The 19528-nt window shown below is 39.5% G+C and overlaps 3 protein-coding genes across 5 annotated transcripts in view; 1 reads left to right on the top strand and 2 right to left on the bottom strand.

The window, feature by feature from the left end:
- Positions 1–11126, bottom strand: part of si:cabz01007807.1 — a 29559-nt gene extending 18433 nt beyond the window's left edge. For both annotated transcript variants that reach the window (XM_044184848.1, XM_044184849.1), the window contains exon 1: positions 7787–11126. The gene's annotated coding sequence lies outside the window, so the exon portion shown is untranslated. The remainder of the gene's footprint in view (positions 1–7786) is intronic.
- LOC122870567 (protein translocase subunit SecA 2-like) lies at positions 92–14211 on the top strand. Its single transcript, XM_044184850.1, has 2 exons — positions 92–1722; positions 2032–14211. Exon 2 carries the CDS (start codon positions 2053–2055, stop codon positions 5629–5631), a length of 3579 nt encoding a protein of 1192 aa, XP_044040785.1. The 5' UTR covers positions 92–1722; positions 2032–2052; the 3' UTR covers positions 5632–14211.
- Positions 12073–19528, bottom strand: part of ndrg2 (NDRG family member 2) — a 33676-nt gene continuing 26220 nt past the window's right edge. For both annotated transcript variants that reach the window (XM_044184865.1, XM_044184866.1), the window contains exons 7-16: positions 18643–18703; positions 18050–18136; positions 17739–17795; positions 17439–17542; positions 17310–17348; positions 17144–17195; positions 16899–16946; positions 16764–16799; positions 15890–15941; positions 12073–15394 (exon numbers count right to left, since the gene is read on the bottom strand). In XM_044184865.1, coding sequence (XP_044040800.1) covers positions 15231–15394; positions 15890–15941; positions 16764–16799; positions 16899–16946; positions 17144–17195; positions 17310–17348; positions 17439–17542; positions 17739–17795; positions 18050–18136; positions 18643–18703 — 700 coding nt within the window. In that variant the 3' untranslated portion in view covers positions 12073–15230. The remainder of the gene's footprint in view (positions 15395–15889; positions 15942–16763; positions 16800–16898; positions 16947–17143; positions 17196–17309; positions 17349–17438; positions 17543–17738; positions 17796–18049; positions 18137–18642; positions 18704–19528) is intronic.

The raw sequence follows: 19528 nt of genomic DNA, 5'->3' as shown, positions 1-19528 counted from the left end.
TTAGGGCGGATTAAGAGCATCTGATGTATTTTAAAACCAAGCTGTGATGTAACTGGTAGGGATGTAGGCAAATCTTGAGTCCTGAATAATAAATCACATTGTTAGCATAAAACATACTCTCGTGTCAACTGTAGATGGACAGCAGCTCAGTGAGAGGCACTGTGATGATTGTCCTTGAACTGGTGAGTGCAGAGACACCTGGGTTTATAGTTAGTTCTAACTGTGAGTATATATTAAGTTCTTATGCATCATGCATAGCATAGTAAAATGCAAAGTGTCTTTAAATGTTTTTAACAGCTGCTAATTTTATTATATAGACAATGTTGTAACATTATTTGTCCAGCAGAGGGCAGAAGACTGAAAATCTTAACTATATGATAATAATGTTTTGTTTCTGGATCAGTAGCAGGTTTGGTAGTTACTTTTAAAATGTATTATCTTCAGCAAAACTGTTACCAACAGTGTAATTCAAGGCTCAAACTCAATAAGACATAACACCAGGGACATTTGACTCTTAAATTAAAATAATACAGAGGAATTTTGCCATGATTTGTGTCATATACTATGGTACGCTTTAGCCTGTGTAAAACACGGTTATTCAAAATTCAATTAAAAGCATTTACATGTAAATATCAAATGTATGATCATTTGTTGTCATACAGATGTTTAGGCATCACAGGTCACCATCACTTGAGTACATCTTGATATGCGACCAAGAAGTCATGTGATTGTCAAGAAAGTGAAAGAAAAACCATGTTGGAACCACTGGTGTAGGGGAATTCTGTCTGTGGACAACAAAGAAGTTAGCCAAGACATGGTGTGGCCTTTGCCAAACAGCATTTTCTATATATGCCCTACAAAGGTAGAGGGTAACAGTAACTACAAAAAGTTATTACTGATAGATAGGTTGTAAATGTTTGATTCTATGCCTTTTTTGGCTGATTATTTTAACACAAAAACATATAAACATATATCATACATACCCATTTAAAGGCAGATACTGCACTCTGCCTTTGTACTATGTTCAGCTGATACAAAGGCAAAACACTGTATCTACAAACACATACGTTTTAGTCATCTTCATCTAGTTTGTTTTAATGAAATAAACTTAATTTTGAATAGTTTAAGGTCATGCTGATTAAATGTATCTCTTTTTTAGTATGTGTCTGTGTGTCTATCTGCTATTAATATTTATATTGAAATTGTGTGATTTGAGGGTATCTTAACTGCACCAAATTGGATAAATTCCACTAGTCCTTGTGCAAAGCTAGGCATTGTTGTTACAGGTAAATACAAGCTGATAAGGTATGTTCTCCTCTGCTTAGTCATGACTTAGGGTTGTATGCATTGGTACCCCTAATGGACAGCATTTTACATGAAGATCAGAAATAAACTTTTTGTCGCAGCTGTGTAAAAATGTGTTAACTTGAGGAGGGAAATTGAAGGATAAAAGTTTGTTTTGGGGAACAAGGGCTGTGGAGCTACTCTTGAGCTTAATATTTGATTGCCACCTGCAAGTACAGTAAGTAAGATAGTTTACAATAAGTTCAACATAAAATCGAAAGGATGGCTGGAAAGTCCCTCAGGGCGGTGCCCGGGCAACGTTAGCAAAAAAGAAACAAAAACAAGATTTAAGAGTACAAATCAAACACACGGGCTGCAGATCACCTCAGGTGTCCTAAAGACACACACCACTTCTCATCTTTTTCATCTTGGTAACAGGTGAGTATCAGACTACCACCACAATACATTTAATTCATTATACAGTACAATACAATACCAAAAACAGTTAAGTTACATAATACAGTGAATAGTTGATACTGTGTTTCGATGCATATTTGTTAATATTTGCTTGTTGGAGTAATAATACTGTGCAGCGTAGAGAATAAAAACTGCTAAATATAAATTGTGAATGAAGCCTGTTGAATATAAACTAGTACAAATGTGTGCTGCAGACAATATTTGAATAACATTTTTGTACACACCAATATTTATCACATTATTATTTTTTTCGATTTCTGTTTCAATCAGATTTGACAGTTTTTCCACAAAATGGATGAATCTGACACGAATACCACAGTCAAAGAATTTGTTCCCAGTTTGTTGACTCCCAACAATAATGAAGAGGTTCTTCTCAACAAGCTGCAAGGACTGGTTACAAACATCAAATGGAGCCCAACAGATGCCGTGGACTTGTTTGATGCTCTTCTGAAGCGATTTGAGTCAACAACAAATGACAGATCACATCTCCTGACATGGCTGTTGGAAATGTTGCACTGTATAGAGATTAATTACATTACTCCCAGTTGGAGATGTCAAACAGGAAAGACACTTAAAGAGCTGGTCCCAGACAAGACTGTAACAGATGAAGACCTCAAAAGACATTTAGCCGATGACACAGAAAAGAAACTGAAGGAAATTCTTGAGGAAATCCGCCAACAAAAGTTAAACCAAATTGATGAAAAGCTTTTAGATGATGTGAGAGACATTGTATCATCAGTTGATGAAGATCTTACTTTGCCCAATAATGGATCACAGTGGAGTGGCTTGAAAAAAGACTTGCTGAAGCTCTGCCAGGCAGCAGAAAAAACCTGCTTCAGACCACGACTGACACAGATGGTGAGCTGGTGTATTATGGCTCTTTCCAAAACAGGGCGGTTAATTCAGGTTGGCACTGGAGAGGGGAAGTCGTGTATCGTGGCAATGTTTGCAGCTTTTCGAGCTATGAGAGGAGAAAAGGTAGACATCATGTCCAGCTCATCAGTTCTGGCAGAAAGAGATATGAAAGAATGGCAATGCTTTTATAAAGCTTTGAACATCACTGTTAACTGCAACACCAACAAACAAGGCAAAGACAACTTGAAAAAGTGCTATAAGTGTCAGGTTGTTTATGGTACTGTGGAACAGTTTGCTGGAGACTGGCTTCGGAACCACTTTGAAAGGATGGACATATTTGGACAAAGAACATTCCAGTGTGCAATTGTGGATGAAGTGGATTCCTTGATGCTAGATAAGGGTCTTCATGTGGTCTATATAGGTAGTGATATGCCTGCTTTGCAACATCTCAATCCACTCTTGGCATTCATATGGGCCACTGCTAATCAGTACAGTAAGATTGGCACAGAGACAGTTGTGGGGCAAAAATACCCCTTTAATCAAGTTGTGCTTGAAAACATAACAAAGGACAAAGATGCTGAAGAGTTCACCATCCTTCAAATGGCTGAGGACACAGGTATACTGGCAAAAGGTTCAGTCAGGGATCTTAGAAAGAACCCGAGCCTTTTAACTGAAAAAACTGCAAGCGTTACTGCTAACCAGCTGGCAGAGTTCTTTAAGACAGTAGAGAGGAGATTCCCATCTTGCCAGTTTGCTCTGCACTGCATGAACAGTGATGGAGCAATAGAGGAACTGAACAAAGGACCACAAAAAGAAATGCCTGAAAGACAGAGAGTGCCGCTGCTTTTAATCAATGGAGGCTTCTGCCAGTACATGTACTCTGATAAAAACAGTATACAGAGAGCTGCAGAAGCAGAAATAAAACGTGCTCTGCATTTCACACCATGTGAACTAAGCAAAGATAAACGTCGCTGCTACGTCCCGGGCTTCCTCTCAGATCTGGTCAAATCTAAACTAAAGGTTTGGATTGAAAATGCATTCTACGCACAAACCATGACAATGGATCATGAATATATCATGGAGAAACATGGGGTAGTGCCTGTGGACTACAGCTGCACAGGTGTCGTTGAAAACAACATGCAATGGTCAGACGGGCTACATCAGTTTCTTGAAATGAAACATGAGTCCAAGCTGAGTGACATGACAGCCATCACAAACTATATGTCCAGTGTTGGCTTGCTTCAGAAGTATGGAGATCAGATCTTTGGAATCTCTGGGACTCTTGGCCAACAAGCAGAGACTGAGACCTTGCAGAAGATCTATGAAGGTATCAAGACCTGCCAGATACCTTCATTCAAACGCAGAAAGCTGTTTGAGGTTGAAGGAGTGATCGTAAATGGTGAAAAAGAATGGATTGAGAAAATCTGCCATGTTGTCACTGCACAAACCAACTGTACTCCATGTAGGGCTCAAAGAGCTGTGCTGGTCATCTGTGAGACCATCAATCGAGCAAAGATTGTCCACCAAGCTCTAGGAGATAGAGTCCTGAACAAAAAGCTTTACATAAGCAACAACGTGGACAATACTGCAGTCATTGCCAAGACGCTTGAAGCAGGAGAGGTCATTATAGCAACAAACCTTGCAGGTCGTGGAACAGACCTTAAGGTTTCTGAACCAGTAAATACAGCTGGAGGTTTGTTCGTTGTACAGACCTTCCTGCCGAAGAATGCTCGTGTCGAGGCGCAGGCATTTGGCCGCACTGCTAGACAAGGATCTCCTGGGTCTGCTCAGCTCATTGTCTGTTCCAGCCATCTGTCAGAACCACTCCAGCTGCTAGTTTTGACAAATAAACTTATATCTTTACTGGAAAATATAACAGATGTTACTCCACTTTTTCAAGGTTGTTTTGTGATGCAGTTGAGATTGTATCAAAAAAGGCACAGCGATGAACAATCTAAAGACATCAATTCAACGCTGTCACGTATTTTGGCTGAAAACTCCAATTCGGGAATAAAGACAGTTAAAAAGATCAGAGATGACTCAGTAGCTGAAGAACTAGCTAGCTACTTGGAGTGTGGCATCCCAAAGATAAAGAAGGAGGAAGAGCTCTTCAGTCAGTATCTGAACATACTAGACGAAGTGTACAAAAGCAGTAACAACAAGCCAGCAGATTCCTATTTGTCTGCACTGAATGAATTCTGGGGGATGTGGCTACTCATTAACTTCAATGTGAATGAATCTATCGTGGACTTAAAAAACAAACTAACTGAAGACCTGAAAACAGCCAGGCAAAAACTCAGACAGAGAGAATCACCCTCATCAAACCTGCACCACTACACTGCATTTGGCAATGAGCTGCGGGAAAATGGCCATCTTGCAGAGAGTATCAAGATGTACACTAAAGCCATACAGGAGGACCACTGTTGGGCAGCAATTGCTCATTACAACCGTGCTTTTGCATCTTTAGCCCAGCAAGACAGGCATCAGGATCGAAGCTGCATCGATCAAGCTCTGGGAGATTTGCAAAACGCACTCAAGTCTGTTGAGTTCTACTGTGAACAAATTGAGGTCACTCATAAATACTCCTTACAAGCCAAGGGCCTCTGCAGCGATTCACTCACCAGATTTGACAGTCACATCATACACAAATACAAAGTGTTGCTGTGTTTCAAGGGAAACATTAATGAGGCCATACAGAAGGTAGACAGGGCCAGAGACACTGGTGGGAATGTAAAAGTGGAGGAGAGTCCTGTCTACTTCCTGGTTCCAGTTGTGCATTTTCTGCCCTTGGTAGTCCTTTCGACCGAATCACTGACTCTAAGCCGCTCCATAGACCCTCTGAAAATCCAACAGCTCATCAGTCATCCCTTCTTTGACATTCTCAATGAACTTACGTGTCTTAAATCTCTGGGCCTGACTCATGTCTATACCTTAGACACACTGTTGGGTGGCTTTTTCTCAAGGATACACAGGAAGATACGTCAAGCTTTTGGCAGGCATTCAGCACTTGAGTAAAACAATCAAGCAAACAATAGAGCAAACAATGGCGTTGGAAATCTAGTCAACCACAAACTTTCAGGAACACAAGAAGAAACACAGCCTAGCTCCAGCTTGCTGTGACTTTTTAAATTAATCTTTTTGGTTTTGAAGTTCTTTTATCACTGCAAGTTTTGAGGAAATTCCTCATCCTTTTGAAAACCATGTGATCCTAACTGAACTAAAGTCAGAGGAATAAAAAGTTGGTTCAAGTCCAGCGTGGAACAGTCAGTATGGAGTGTGGACTGGTAGCTGGAGAGGTGCCAGTTCACCTCCTGCACACCTAACCCCTAACTGCTTGGCGTGCCTGACTTTGTGGCAGCCCCAGCACTCTAACATCTCTCCCCATGTGTGTGTGTGTATTTTTGATGTATGTGTGCAAAATATAATAATGGGGTGAAAAATTTTTATTTCCCCTAACAGGGATTAATAAAGTAATTCTTCTTATATTTTGTAATTACTAATCAAATAAGTCTTAATATTAATGTATTTTTATTGTACTTTTTCCATATATATATATATATATATATATATTGTGCAGTTTTAAATATTTTCTGCTCCATTTTGTCATATATTTTTTTTCCTATATTTTGATTTTGAGCTGTCCAAGCTGCATTTACTGATCCTTTATTTTTATTCACTCAAATGACAATGACAAAGTAATGTTGTGATGAAAGTTACCATATTCTGTTATGATCAAAAGTTGTCTACTTCTACTTTAAAATGTTGTTAAAACGTTGCTATCTGTTGATACTTTGATCCTTTGACTAGAGCTGAAAACTTCAGATCTAAACACTGAGAAATGAGGAAAGTTTGTTTCTTCGTGTCGAACTTCCCCCTTCTCCTATGAGAAAGATGATTAGTCGAATTAAAAAGTGATTGACAACAGGTTCAATTATTGACAATTACCCCTCCCATTCAAAGTCTCTGGTCTGCAAAGAAAGCAGGGTTTGGAGCCAGACCATTTTGATTCGTGGATGTGGAATTTAACAAGAATAATCAGGAGCTGAATTATATAGTTGATATTACTATCCAACCCACTGAACACAAAATGTAACATCACATCAAATACATTAATCTGTAGATTAGTACCCATTTTTCTATTTATGAAGTTTTGCATATCTGTCCAAAATAAATGTGAATGATCACAGTGAAACGAATTCAATATTGTTTCTCTATCTGAGTTGCATAACACACAGGTATAGTCTATCTTTAGCTTAAATCTTTCCAACACTTATTTAACAGGGTAAATTTGATGTGAAATCTCGAAGGATATTTCTTTCACTTTATTTTGAATACAGTATTTATTTAGAATATGTTGTGGAAAGAAAATAAAAAATAATTCACTTGTGAGACCTGAAATAAACACCAAGAAATACCAAAGTGTCTTTCTAAGTTTTATTCTTTGCAAAGAAGGTCAGACAATCATACAGAGCATTGTAGGTCTGCAGAGAGTGAGACAGAGAAGTACCGCTCAGACTACTTATGTAAAATGTGTATGCATGGGGGTTCGTAGTTACACAGTTGTACAAACTAGTCTAAACCAGTCTAAAGATACTAGGTAGACAGGAACCCAAGGTGAGTCTCAGTCTGAGTTGTTAAAAGTTCAGCAGGTCAAAGGAAGTGCACAGCTAGACAAAAAAATAACACCTTATGTTGAATATGAGCTGTCACATTTGGATGCACAGCATAGCAACATAAAAACAGCTTCAAATTTTCCATTACAAATACAACAAGCTTTTTTCCACTGTAAATGCCCCATGATAGAAGACCAAAAGAATTTTGCTGCAGGAGGTGTGACACAATCCAAAGCATTTCTGATGTGTCTGTTATTGCACCGTTTATTCTCAATATCAATATCTCCAATAAAAAATATGCTTAGAGTTAATAATGTTATTTTCTGAGATAAAATATCCTTTTTATTTCAGATAAAGTATCTGTGAGGACTGAAATTGCATTTGTATATAATGTCCAGGCTAAAAGAGCTTGCCTGTGAAAGTTAGCCAATTTGATTGGGATTTTGTCAACAGAAAAATTGCATTTTAACAAAAAAATCAATGCCACCAGTAGAATTTAATAAATATGCTGTCACGGTGGGCCACAGAGCCCCCGGTCCTTGTATGCCTCTGTGTACCTGTCTCTCCTCGTGTTTTCTGGCTGTCCTCTGTCTGTCCTGGTGTGTGCGTGTGGGTGTGTCTGTGCTCTGGGCTGGCTTCCTGATCTCCCGTCTGCGACTGATTCCTGGCACACCTGGCTTCAATCATCGCTGATCAACACGGTTCTTATACCGGGCACCTGCACACCACCGACGCCAGATCGTCCCCCGTACATATGCTCTCGCCCTGCCGGTGACCACCGCCTCAGTATGTCCTTCTGATCACCCGGACCTCAGCTACCACGCCACTCTCGCCATCCGGCCGATCTTCGCCTCCGGGCACTGCCGGCTACCCACACCACACGCCCGGCTTCACGAATCCTCCGCCTGGTCGGTTCAGGATTCCTCTTACCACGGGTGACGCCGGATCTTGCATTCATTCACACTTGCAATAATCTGCACAATAAAAACCGTCCTATTAACCCAGTTCTGTTTCCGCGAGTTCCTGCATTTGGGTCCTGAAAATAGACCGCCACGACATATGCAGGAAAAGAAGGCCGCCTACCCTGAGTCTGGTTCAGCTCCAGGTTTCTGCCTCTTTAAAAAAAGTTTTTCTTTGCCACTGTCGCCAAATGCTTGCTCATGGTGGGATTTGTTGGGTCTCTGTAAATTATATTAAGAGTACAGTCTGCACTTGCTCTGTAGAACAAGTCCCCCACTCCCCCCGCCCACTTTACCTCAGCTCTCAAAGTGGCCTCCGTGCGACGTCTGCTGTTACGTAATACCAAGGGCTGAGGGGAAGTGGAACTACTAATGAAACACCCTGCGTTCCAAAAAGTATACTTTTTCATTTTACTTTTAGTACGTACTGTAAATTATATTGTTAATTGTAGCTGCTCTAGCACCAGAAAGGAACGAAGCCGTAAGATACTGCTCCCTTCAAAGAGTCGATTCCCATCACTACTAACAGTGTTGGCAGGATTGAGAATATGAAATATAAAACAGTTGTTTCAAATCCAGCCCCTACACCCTCCCACTCTGAAGGAGTGCACTTTCTTAAGAAAATTCTAATTTTAAAAATTCATAACCAATTCAGTAGCCAAGACGCTTGAAGCAGGAGAGGTCATTATAGGAACAGACCTTAAGGTTTCTGAACCAGTAAATACAGCTGGAGGTTTGTTCGTTGCTCATTACAACCGTGCTTTTGCATCTTTAGCCCAGCAAGAAAGGCATCAGGATCGAAGCTGCATCGATCAAGCTCTGGGAGATTTGCAAAATGCACTCAAGTCTGTTGAGCTCTACTGTGAACAAATTGAGGTCACTCATAAATACTCCTTACAAGCCAAGGGCCTCTGCAGCGATTCACTCACCAGATCTGACAGTCACATCACAGCCAATTACAAAGTGTTGCTGTGTTTCAAGGAAAACATTAATGAGGCCATACAGAAGGTAGACAGGGCCAGAGACACTGGTGGGGCTGTTAAACTAAGTAAGAAGTTAGTTTACGTCCTTGTTTCATGCATATTCTTCCCAGATAGCACTTGCTTTTCAAGCTCATCAGTGATCCCTCCTTTGACATTCTCATTGAATTACTGTGTCTGGAAGCTCTCGGGCTGACTCATGTCTATACTTTAGACACCGTTTTCTTTCTGTGTACACCGTTCTTTTTGCTAGACAGAGCCCTGCGTCGAGGTCTTGATTTGGTGATTGGAGGTTTTACACGTTTTTTCACATTATTTAGGAAATGCCCTCGAAAATAAGCAATCTGCAGCATGGACTCATCCTGCAAATGAAGTGGAACAACTTTGTAAGCCACAAACCTTCAGGAACTAAATGCTCATCTTTAAGTTTATCTTTTTGGTTGAAAGTTGATTAATCACTGCAAGTTTTGAGGAATTTTCTCATTCTATAGAAAACCATGTGATCCTAACTGAAAAAAAGATGCATTTTGATATGACACTACTCAGTGCAGGTTCCTTGTCTATTGTTACAGTACATATAATATGATATTCTTTAATTGTTGTCAATTCAAATGAAAGCCAAATAAGTCTTAGGATTAATTATTATATTTTTAATTGTACTTCCTACATTTTTTGGCCACATATAGTGTGTAATTTTAAAGATTTTCTGCTCTATCTTAAATGTAGTTGTCATTTTCTCCATATATTTTGGTTATCATTAGTTTTGAGCTTTACAAGATACAATTACTTGATCCTTTATTTTATGTATTTAAATGTCAATAACTAAACTAATGTGTTTTATATGTTGTGGTTTGGAGTAACCATGAAAATAATGTCTAAAATGTGTCTTATTTACAATATAATTATTGATTGCCAGGATTAATGATGTGACTAAGTTTTATTCACTGAAGGAGAACTGTAAAATCACATATATTTTATTACATTTTTTGATTCAGCATAATAAAGAAAGAAAGAAAGTTGGGTAAAGAGACACTGGTGGGATTAAAGGTAAGTGTTTTTTCCATCTCATTCATTTCAATCTTTTCATGAGGTTTTGCACTTCAGGTTCTGTATTTGCATTTTTAAATGTTGAGCTCATTTGATAAAACTTTGTGAGAGCAGGGTGGACTTGAGGATTGTACAGTCAATTGTGAGCTACCAGGGGATTTATAAAATTCACTGCTGATACATTTTTAGTTAAAAAGTTGGTGAATTTCTTTTTCTTTGTGGAATTGTAATTGTTGGTATTATTTTAACTGTTGGAGACTACTGTAGCCTACTCCAAGGTTGAGTAGCCTACAAGCTAGCCTTATGAAGGTCTTGTTTTGCTTACCAAGTGAATCCACCTGTTTCAAGAAATACGTCCTTACACTGTGTACTAATGGCATAATGTTGAAAAAAAATCTTTACTTCAATGGAGAACAGGTGCTTTCCATTTTACTTGATTACAACCATGGCTGTATACAGAGAACTGGATACAGCAGCGAAGGCAGCGCTCCATTCATTCCTGTGAAAGCTGCTCCTCCTCTGATGTTTTATGGTGGTTGGCAAACAACTTTTGGTTCATTACCGCCACCTTCTGAAATGGCGCGTGGATCAGAATGGTCTTATGCCTTCCCTATATTCTTCGTCTAAGTCCTGTCTTTTCCAAAAACCTAAATATTGCCCTGTACCCCACATGCCCTGAGTTCAGTTGAAGTAACTCCTTTATTCCAAACTTGATGCGATCTCTTCTCAGTCTTTTTTTAGCATCTGTCTTTCCTGCACCTACCTAGGACAATTGATAATTACATGTTCTGCTGTTTCCTGTATGTTACAGTACTCACACATACCAGTCCCATGTTTATCAATTATCTTAAGTGTACTATTAAGACCAGTATGCCCAAACCTCATTCTTGAGATAATGTCTTCCTTTCTTTTTGTTCTTCTAGTTTCCAACAGACAACAGTACCGTGGGGCTTAACATTATATACCCTATCCCTATTACATTCGCTGTATTTCCGATTGTCCAACCGAAGCTCTTGATCTGTTGTTTTTCTTTCTCTTGGCATGGTTTTAACACCTTATGAGTACGGTGATTTTCCTTGTGGCCCTTTAAGTTTGCCCAGAATATTAATGCTAACTGGGTTCTTCTGATTTCCAGTGGGACTTAATTCATTTCCACTTACAAGGCTGATACTGGGGTAGTTTTTAATGGCACCACAGCAGAGTCTCAATGCCTGATATTGTATTGTATCTAACTTCTTTAATAATGTTCTTGATGCAGATTCGTATACTGCCATAGTCTAGAACTGCCCTGATTAACCCAATATATACAGTTTTCAAAGAAATCCTGCTTGCTCCCCACTCTCTACCCCTCAACACCTTAAAATATTCAGTACCTTTTTACACTTATCAACATGAAAGCTGCTCAGTGGCGCATGAAGCCAAAAAAGTTCGACTTCCCGGTATTATCCAGATCTTTCTATAGCTTCCTCATTGTGTGGCCCCACAGGTGCAAGCGCACTAGCGTTTCATTTAACCCCGCCCCCTCGGCGGGCTCGAGCTAGCTAAATTCCGGTGTAGCCCTCGGCTGACTTGAATGGGGATAAATTGGTTTAATCGTGTGGCTCTTCTAGACTTTCCAAATATTATTAGACCGAAGGGATCATTTGGATAGTGAAACGAGTCATTTCGCGGGGGTTGTGACGCTCAAAAATAAATATCCATCATTCCTTTTTTAAAAATACCACGTAGGACTGTGGATGTATTTATTAGCTACTCAGTGAGCAAATCAACAGAAATACTGCAAAGGCAAAATGTATAGGCCTACAACATGTTTTCTTCACATCAACCCCTCTTAAAAATGCAACACAGGAGACAGGATATTTCTCTTAAGCTTTTATTAATATTTAAGTTTGCTTTTTTTAGGATGTTGTTTTACACAGAAATTAGCCACACAAGTAAATTTGATTGTATTCTCTTTACCTTTAATCTTTTTTATTGTTAATTATATTATTCTCCCTTATCAGCGCTAATGCTAAAAAAGCTACACAAGAACTATCACACGGTTAACTAACTTGTGAGCACATCGGGACGGTAAACTAACACTTCACAGAGATAAAACAAAAAAAATGTATTCCAAAACATAGAAGGGAAAGAACAATATAAAAAAAGTAAAATTTAAGAGACAAACAAAAGACAAAATGGACAGGCATTTACAATCACACAGCCCTGCTCAACTCTCCACAAAGACGTACCACTCCTTGTCCTTATTTGGCAAATTTATTGTCTAGGCTCCACCCTTTATCCCTTATTTGGTAGCTGCTCCCATGCCCAATTACTTGAGTTTAAATTTAAGTCTGGGAGGAGCCAAACATTTACATTCTACACTTCAGCCCTCTAGACAGCAATCAAAGTGCCTAAAACATGGCGGCATCCTGGTTTGACGTCACATTTTGCGTTTACACCCTAAAGCACAAATCATCTAAACATCAAGATTTGTGTTTGCCTCATTAAATGCAACAGTTGTTAGCGGTTCAAAGGCTGGTTGTGAATTGCACTACGTGATGGGCCACGGGGGAAGTAACTTACAACAGATTACTGTCGTCATCATCATCATCATCATCAATATCTCCCAAGCACCAGTCTAATCAAAGCTCAAATCTGAGGCCCTCCGCTGACTTTCCTGTCGCTGTCGTCAAAAACATCGCTCCAGCTCTACTTCAGAGGAGCACTAGACAGCAAGTGAAAGAAAAAGGCAACCTTCAACTGACTCATAGAAATGATACTGCTTATTAAAGAAAAAAGAATCAGATGCAATGCTGCATAAATGTGTGCACACAGGTGGCACGCTTACAAATGCACATGCGCGTCATGGATATCGGATTGGGTCCAACTACAGGTCCTTTAAAAGTATGGTCAGTCCAACACGTCATAGGGCAGTGGCAAGCTTTATGTTGATCTGCTGGAATTTTAAAATGAATTTAGATTAAGTTAGTCACTATAAATGATGCTAAAAGGCGCAAATTCAGCCCACAGCATTTCTGAAAAAAAAAAACAACAACCCAAAACCCTAGTATATTGGGGCTCTTAATTTTGGCAGTAAGAATGCTTATTGGCTGCAATTCCAGATTGGATGATTCAAGGTGCAGATATTGGCTGATAAATATTAAATACATTTTCAGTCTCATAACAAAAAAAGGCTAAATCGTTTGCCTCTTATGACTGAGGCTGTACCAAAAGGTGCAGCCCTGGTGGCAACAATTGTTTACCTTTTTTTGTGTCCGTGTGTTGGCAGTGAAGGGGCTGGTTCATTGTCATCGATAAGTCACAGGGGGTTTTCGTTGGTCTCAAAACTGATTAGGCTACTAAACCTTTCTATAGGGGACCCTGGCACTCCTTGCTGCATTAGTTGTGCTTACAGGATACAAGCGCTTCCATACACCTCACATGTACTTCCTCGAACACACACACACACATATTGCAACAATCACATGCAAACACAATTCTCTTGACCCCGTAGCTTGAAATAAACCCGCTTGTTGCTAGAGAGGAGCTTGATTTCGTTTTACCTCACACATCGCACAGAAACTCAAGTATGCTAGCTGGGTTTGTTAGGAGGTATCCATGCACGGGCAAGGCTAAGAGCTTACAACCCAGATGATAAACACAGTGATCCCTTCTGGCCACGCCTAACACTGAAATGCAATTTCCATGCTAGCATGCTACTTAGTGATGTAAAACTTCCTGTTGAGTAACACACGAGCGTGGATATTAGGACTCGCAGTGCGAGACTGCCAGCAATAGCGGAAGCACTATTCAGTGTGCGACTAGTGTGTTAACGATAGGGTGCTAGCTAGCTAAAGCGCACAAACACCCTCTCAGTCTCACCTATGCTTACCCTCAGACCGCCACGTTTGCTAAACACTCCAAGCAAACAAAACAGCACACACACACACACACACACACACACACACACACACACACACACACACACACACACACACACACAAATCCACACAACTTATTAGCAGAATATAAAAGAAAAATATTATCCAGTCAACATTCACATGGGCTGATACCAAGCATGCAACTTCCAAACAGTCCAGAAGAAGAAGAAAAAACTAACAAAAAAAAAGCTTCCTGCCAACCTCCTCAAATCCAATGGGAAAACAAAACAGCCACTTAGAGACGGGGCAAATGGAAGACATAAACAACCTGGCAACATCAAAGAGGAAGTAGTCACTATAATGGCTCTCATTGGCTGTTACCACATGACGGGTCAACCAGTCAGTAGCTTCAGTCCCTTGCTGAGGCAGGTTACATATAATAAAATCTGATTAGAGAAATAAAAATAACACAATAAAAACTAGCTTGAAAAGTTGTAGACACACATTGTAATAAGAATCTCTGCTATAGTATGTTTTTTTTATTTTTATCTATGTCATTTTAAACTCATTGCGTAATAAAGAGAAAAGTGTTACTGTTTTTTTTCTATTACATCATCATTAGCTTCAATATCATCATCAACAACATAATCATCAGCATCAACAACAATACCATTTTCAGAATTATTACTATTGATTAACGCAAGGTGTGTGTTCTCTACAGGCCTCCTTATCTAAATTAAAGGGCTCTATTAGCTGGCAGAGGCTCCAATAGAGGGAGGGAGAGAGGACTGGTTGTCATTCTTTCCCCACCTCCCCCATTTTTAATTAATCTCTTCTTGCCTATACTTCTTATATTCATTGTAGAACAGCCCAATCCACTTTGTTTTCAGCTGGAAGTGGGATGTGAGGAGAAGGACTAGACTTGTATGTGGTGCAAAATGTGGAGGTTTCTATCTTCCTCGTTCTCCCTCCCTCTCCCTGTCTCTATTCCTATTCTGCTCTTGTGGGGAATGATGGGAGTTGTTTAGTGACAAATAAGTAACCCATTCGTCTTGTTCCTGCATTATTGTCATGCTTTATCTTTCCCTTCCTTTCGCCTGCTTCTCTTCCTCACTCTCACTCACTCTCTCGCTCTCTCTATTATTTTTTCCTTCAGCAAGACACCTCCATCGTTTGGGAGGGGCTGGGTGGCATCTGGCCGCCCTGCGAGCCCTGGGACAGGGTGCGGGAGCGAGAGCGGGACCCATCCATGGAGTATGAGGAGGAGAGGGAGGTGGTGCGGGAGCGGGACAGGCGAGTCATGCAAGATGAAGCCACTGTGGAGAAACAGATAGAAAGAAATAGATAGAAAAATTAGCTTCACAAATTAGAAATCAATGCAAACACTGTGCAACATCTAAAGGATAAGGCTGACGTTATTCTGTATTTTTCTTATTGTTGACAAATCCTATGAAAAGACAAAAACCAACAATGTGTTAGTCCGTCTCTCAGTACTTTCAGACTTCCCTACCCTGTCTGTGGCTCTCAGCTCCAAGCTGTTCTTTAAAAGCAGGTCTTAAATATATAGTTTCTTTTCAAAATTGGCTCATTACCTGCTGGGAAATGTAGTTTTTAGTAAACATTACTCAAACAGTAGTAAATGATACATTTGTTGGGGACTATTTTCAGCTGTGGATTAATACACATTTGGTTAACAATACAGTATGTATGCAATAGAATCCTAAAAGGAGCACCCTGGCACTTAATACCTAATGTATCACTGTACATGTAATTATACACAAAAATATTTTTATTGAGGGAAGAGAACTTACTGTAGCCCATTCCCTGGATGAAATACTTGAAAGCCTCCGTCAGTTTAGCAGGCTGCAAACACAAAGAACAGAAATGGCGTTTTATATTCAATCAGTACAATCACTAATTATTACCTGAACTCGGTGTTATAGATGCAATTTGGCGACCCCATGTGGCAGCAAAGGGTAACTGTTTTAATTTAAAGGACCCAGGATGCCTGCTAAATCAGTAAAATGTGCACTTTTCAGAGTGGTGTGTTTTCTTTTTTTGTGGATTTTGGAGATAGGGCACTGAAAATATTACTTCAATAGCAGGTTAAAGCTGCAGTAGGCAATTTGAACATACACAATGCAAAACCTTCCGCCTCTCTATCTGCTGTCTCGTATCACTCCGCTAAGCCAAATGACGCATCCAAAAATGCACGCGCATTTTGCTGGGCTTGAAGTGGAACGTCAAAACTTGTTGTAGTGCTACCGTTAGCACTTACCTGTCAAGGAATAGGACAACCTCTGCATCGCTCTTCACCCCTTTACACTCCCACAGCACAGACACAAATTTTTTTAAAGGAACCCTTTAATTAAATATTGTTAGTGACATGCAATGGTCAAAATTTGTTATTTCGACCAAAATTATTATAAAATAATATTGCCTACTGCAGCTTTAAAAGTTCATTCTTGGTGTTTTTTATTTGCATCTAATCATGCGCATGAAGAAGAATTCATAAATGTTGGCAAACAGGGTGCATAAGTTAAAGTGATAGTATGTGTTTCTCTGTTGAAGGCCCACCTTGTGATGGTTGATTTAACAGGTATGTTTTAAATGCAACAATCTTGCTTGTTGCAGCTTTAACATCCATGTTTTAAGTATCAGAAAGTTGTTGTTGTTTGTTGTTACCTGGGTCAGCTGAGGGAGACCACCAGCATCAGCCATCTGTGGAGGAGGGAGAGAGGAGGTGTGTAAGAGTGAATGACAAAATAAAGTGTAAGTAACATCAGAGAAAGATTAAAAACAGACATGAGGGTTAGTTACCTTTAGAAATGAGGTTGTTGTCGGGTCCATTTTGCTGTTGCACTCCACCTAGTGGTCACAGGAGGAAAAACACTAAACCTCTGCCATCACAACAAGACGCTCAGACATACTATCAAATGGTAATGGCAAACAACTCTTAATGTGTTAATATGAATCAGAAAATATAAGAACACTTGGAACATTTAGAGTCATTCAAATTCCCATTAAGAGACAGTTTAGACTTGAGAAGAGCAGCTGAAACTTACGGCAGCGTCCTCATATGGAGCCTGATCACCCACCACCAACATGACTGGACACCTGAGGTTGACAGAAGTAAAGATTAGAAGGGTAGCATTTAGAGACTTTAGAGGTCTATGTATAAAAATACAAGAAATAACAAACTATTAAGATTAAAGTTTAGAGGGTATTTACTTGAAGGTGCTGTTGCGGTCAATGTTCAAGTCTCTGCGACTGGATAGAAATGAAAAGAGAAGATTATGTTGGTCCTTGTTTGATGTGGAGTATATATTTGCGTTTCTGTAATGATGTGGGTGTGTTTACCTGTTGTAAGTCTTCCAGAAGAGCTCCATGTTGACCTGATTAGAAGCTTTGGAGATGCGCTCTCTGTGAGACTGCACTATATCTGTGTTGGATGACAGCTCCTCCTACAAGAAAATGGATTTGTCAACTGCAACCCAAAACCCTCACAAAATAATGCAAAATAAGTGACCAGGTAGGACTTTTTTGCAACTAACCAAAGCTAGTTTTGGAAATTATGTTGTGCTTTGATACAATTATGAAACACATTTTTCTTATACACTTTAAAAACTTTAAAAAACGCTATTGACATTGGCGTTGTACCTGACTGAAAAGGTGGGACAGGATCTGCTCTGTGAGGGAGGATGTCACAGAGATGAGCTAGAGAGGAAGAGAGAGAAATCAATAGGATTGTTCATCATTTAGTAAGCTTAATGTGATAAACAATGACACAATCAATACTACTCTGGGACCCAGACCATGCGCACATTCACATAATTTCATATCCACAGCTAAACTTAACTTGAAATTGATGGAGAATTCACATTAGGACTAACTAGATTAAAATACCACATGTTTCTGTGTACAAGACAATGCAGTCCTGACTCGGAAGGAAGGACGAAAACAAAACGTACCTTCTGAGCAGCCCAGTCTATCCATCCTCGGGCGTTAGTGTCAATGTTGATCAGAACCAGACCTTCCACTGAATCAGGGTTTGCAAGCTGAAGAGACAAAGGAAGCAACAGATGAGGTGAGAGGACAAGAAAAACATCCCAAGACGGAATGTTTTCAGATTCTGATTATTTCTGTAGTCAAAGTTATAGACATGAATAACACTGTAGAAAGTTAAGATTAGGCAAAATCAGTACACAACACTTAAAGGAGCAGTAAGTCGCCCCCTTTTTAGTAAATTATTAAAGCAGTACTATTATCTAATTATTTTGCAACCTCTTCACTGTAAGTTTTTGGTCAGGTTCAATTAATAATCTTACATACATAAATTTTTTGTACATTTAATATGTTATTGTTTGTGTCAATTATATGGCACTGTGGCTGTTCCAAATGGCCAACAAGAGATATCAGATTTATTATTTTAAATTTCACAAATCTAAAAAATTGTGTTACAACCATCTTTCACTGCTGCTTGACCAACAAAACAATGTATTATTAAAATGTATTATTAGCTACCGTCGGAACTTGAGAGCTTAAACAAAAAGATGTCACTCACTGAGAACTTGGAGAGGATGTATGCTCCTGCTCCCACACCCACTCCGATTACAGTCCGGAAGCTGACAGAAGGACAGAACAAGTTAATAACGTGCAGAAGATATGTATGTATTCAAACATACAGGGCACTCAAAACATAAACCACATATTTTATGGAAAATGTTTTACTTATATAGGAATTTTCTTCTGATGCTGCTTTGGGTTCAGAAAAAAATTCACTGAGTTTAAACTAAGAGTATGGAGCTGCATGGAGAGGAGTGCAGGGCTATTTTAAACCTTTCTAAAAACATTCATTTTCCCCAAATATTACTGTAGGTGTTACTGAAAAAGTGGGCTTGATGGGTGTGAAAGTCAGCTGGTTGAATCAGTCCGAACTAATCGGAACTGTGCTGTTATTCTGGTTCAATAAAAAAAAGGTAGAAACCTCTGTACTGTATAAAAACCTTAGGGATAAATCAGCTTTAGTTGAGTCCCAAGGAATCATCAAGACTTGAATTGCCAATCGATGTCTAGCTCCTGCAACAAATTTTAATAGGCCTGAACCCGGTGTCTTCTGTGTTATAGCCACAGATGTTGCTCATGGGAAATGTAGGAGTTAGTGCCAATGGACATTCCAAACTCTTGGATTAGATGTGATTTGTCAGGAATGGAGGTGAAACATTTATGAAGTTAACATGGCCGAACTGCATCATTAAATAATTCAGGAATCTCCATGATTCTGAATGGAGTAAAATTTAAGTAAAAAGTACATTTTCAAATGAACCTGCTTCTCTCCAATCTTTGTGCTCTCCGCTCAACATCATAAAATCATTTTGAAATGTATGATGGTTGTGCACAATGGATTAAGTTCCACCACCCTGTATCTTTTTAACAACCCGTGTTCCAGC

The sequence above is a fragment of the Siniperca chuatsi genome, linkage group LG22, assembly GCF_020085105.1.
Source record: "Siniperca chuatsi isolate FFG_IHB_CAS linkage group LG22, ASM2008510v1, whole genome shotgun sequence".
Taxonomy (NCBI): Eukaryota; Metazoa; Chordata; class Actinopteri; order Centrarchiformes; family Sinipercidae; genus Siniperca; species Siniperca chuatsi.
Note: the sequence above shows the minus strand (reverse complement) of the source record. Positions and strands in the feature narration are given on the sequence as shown.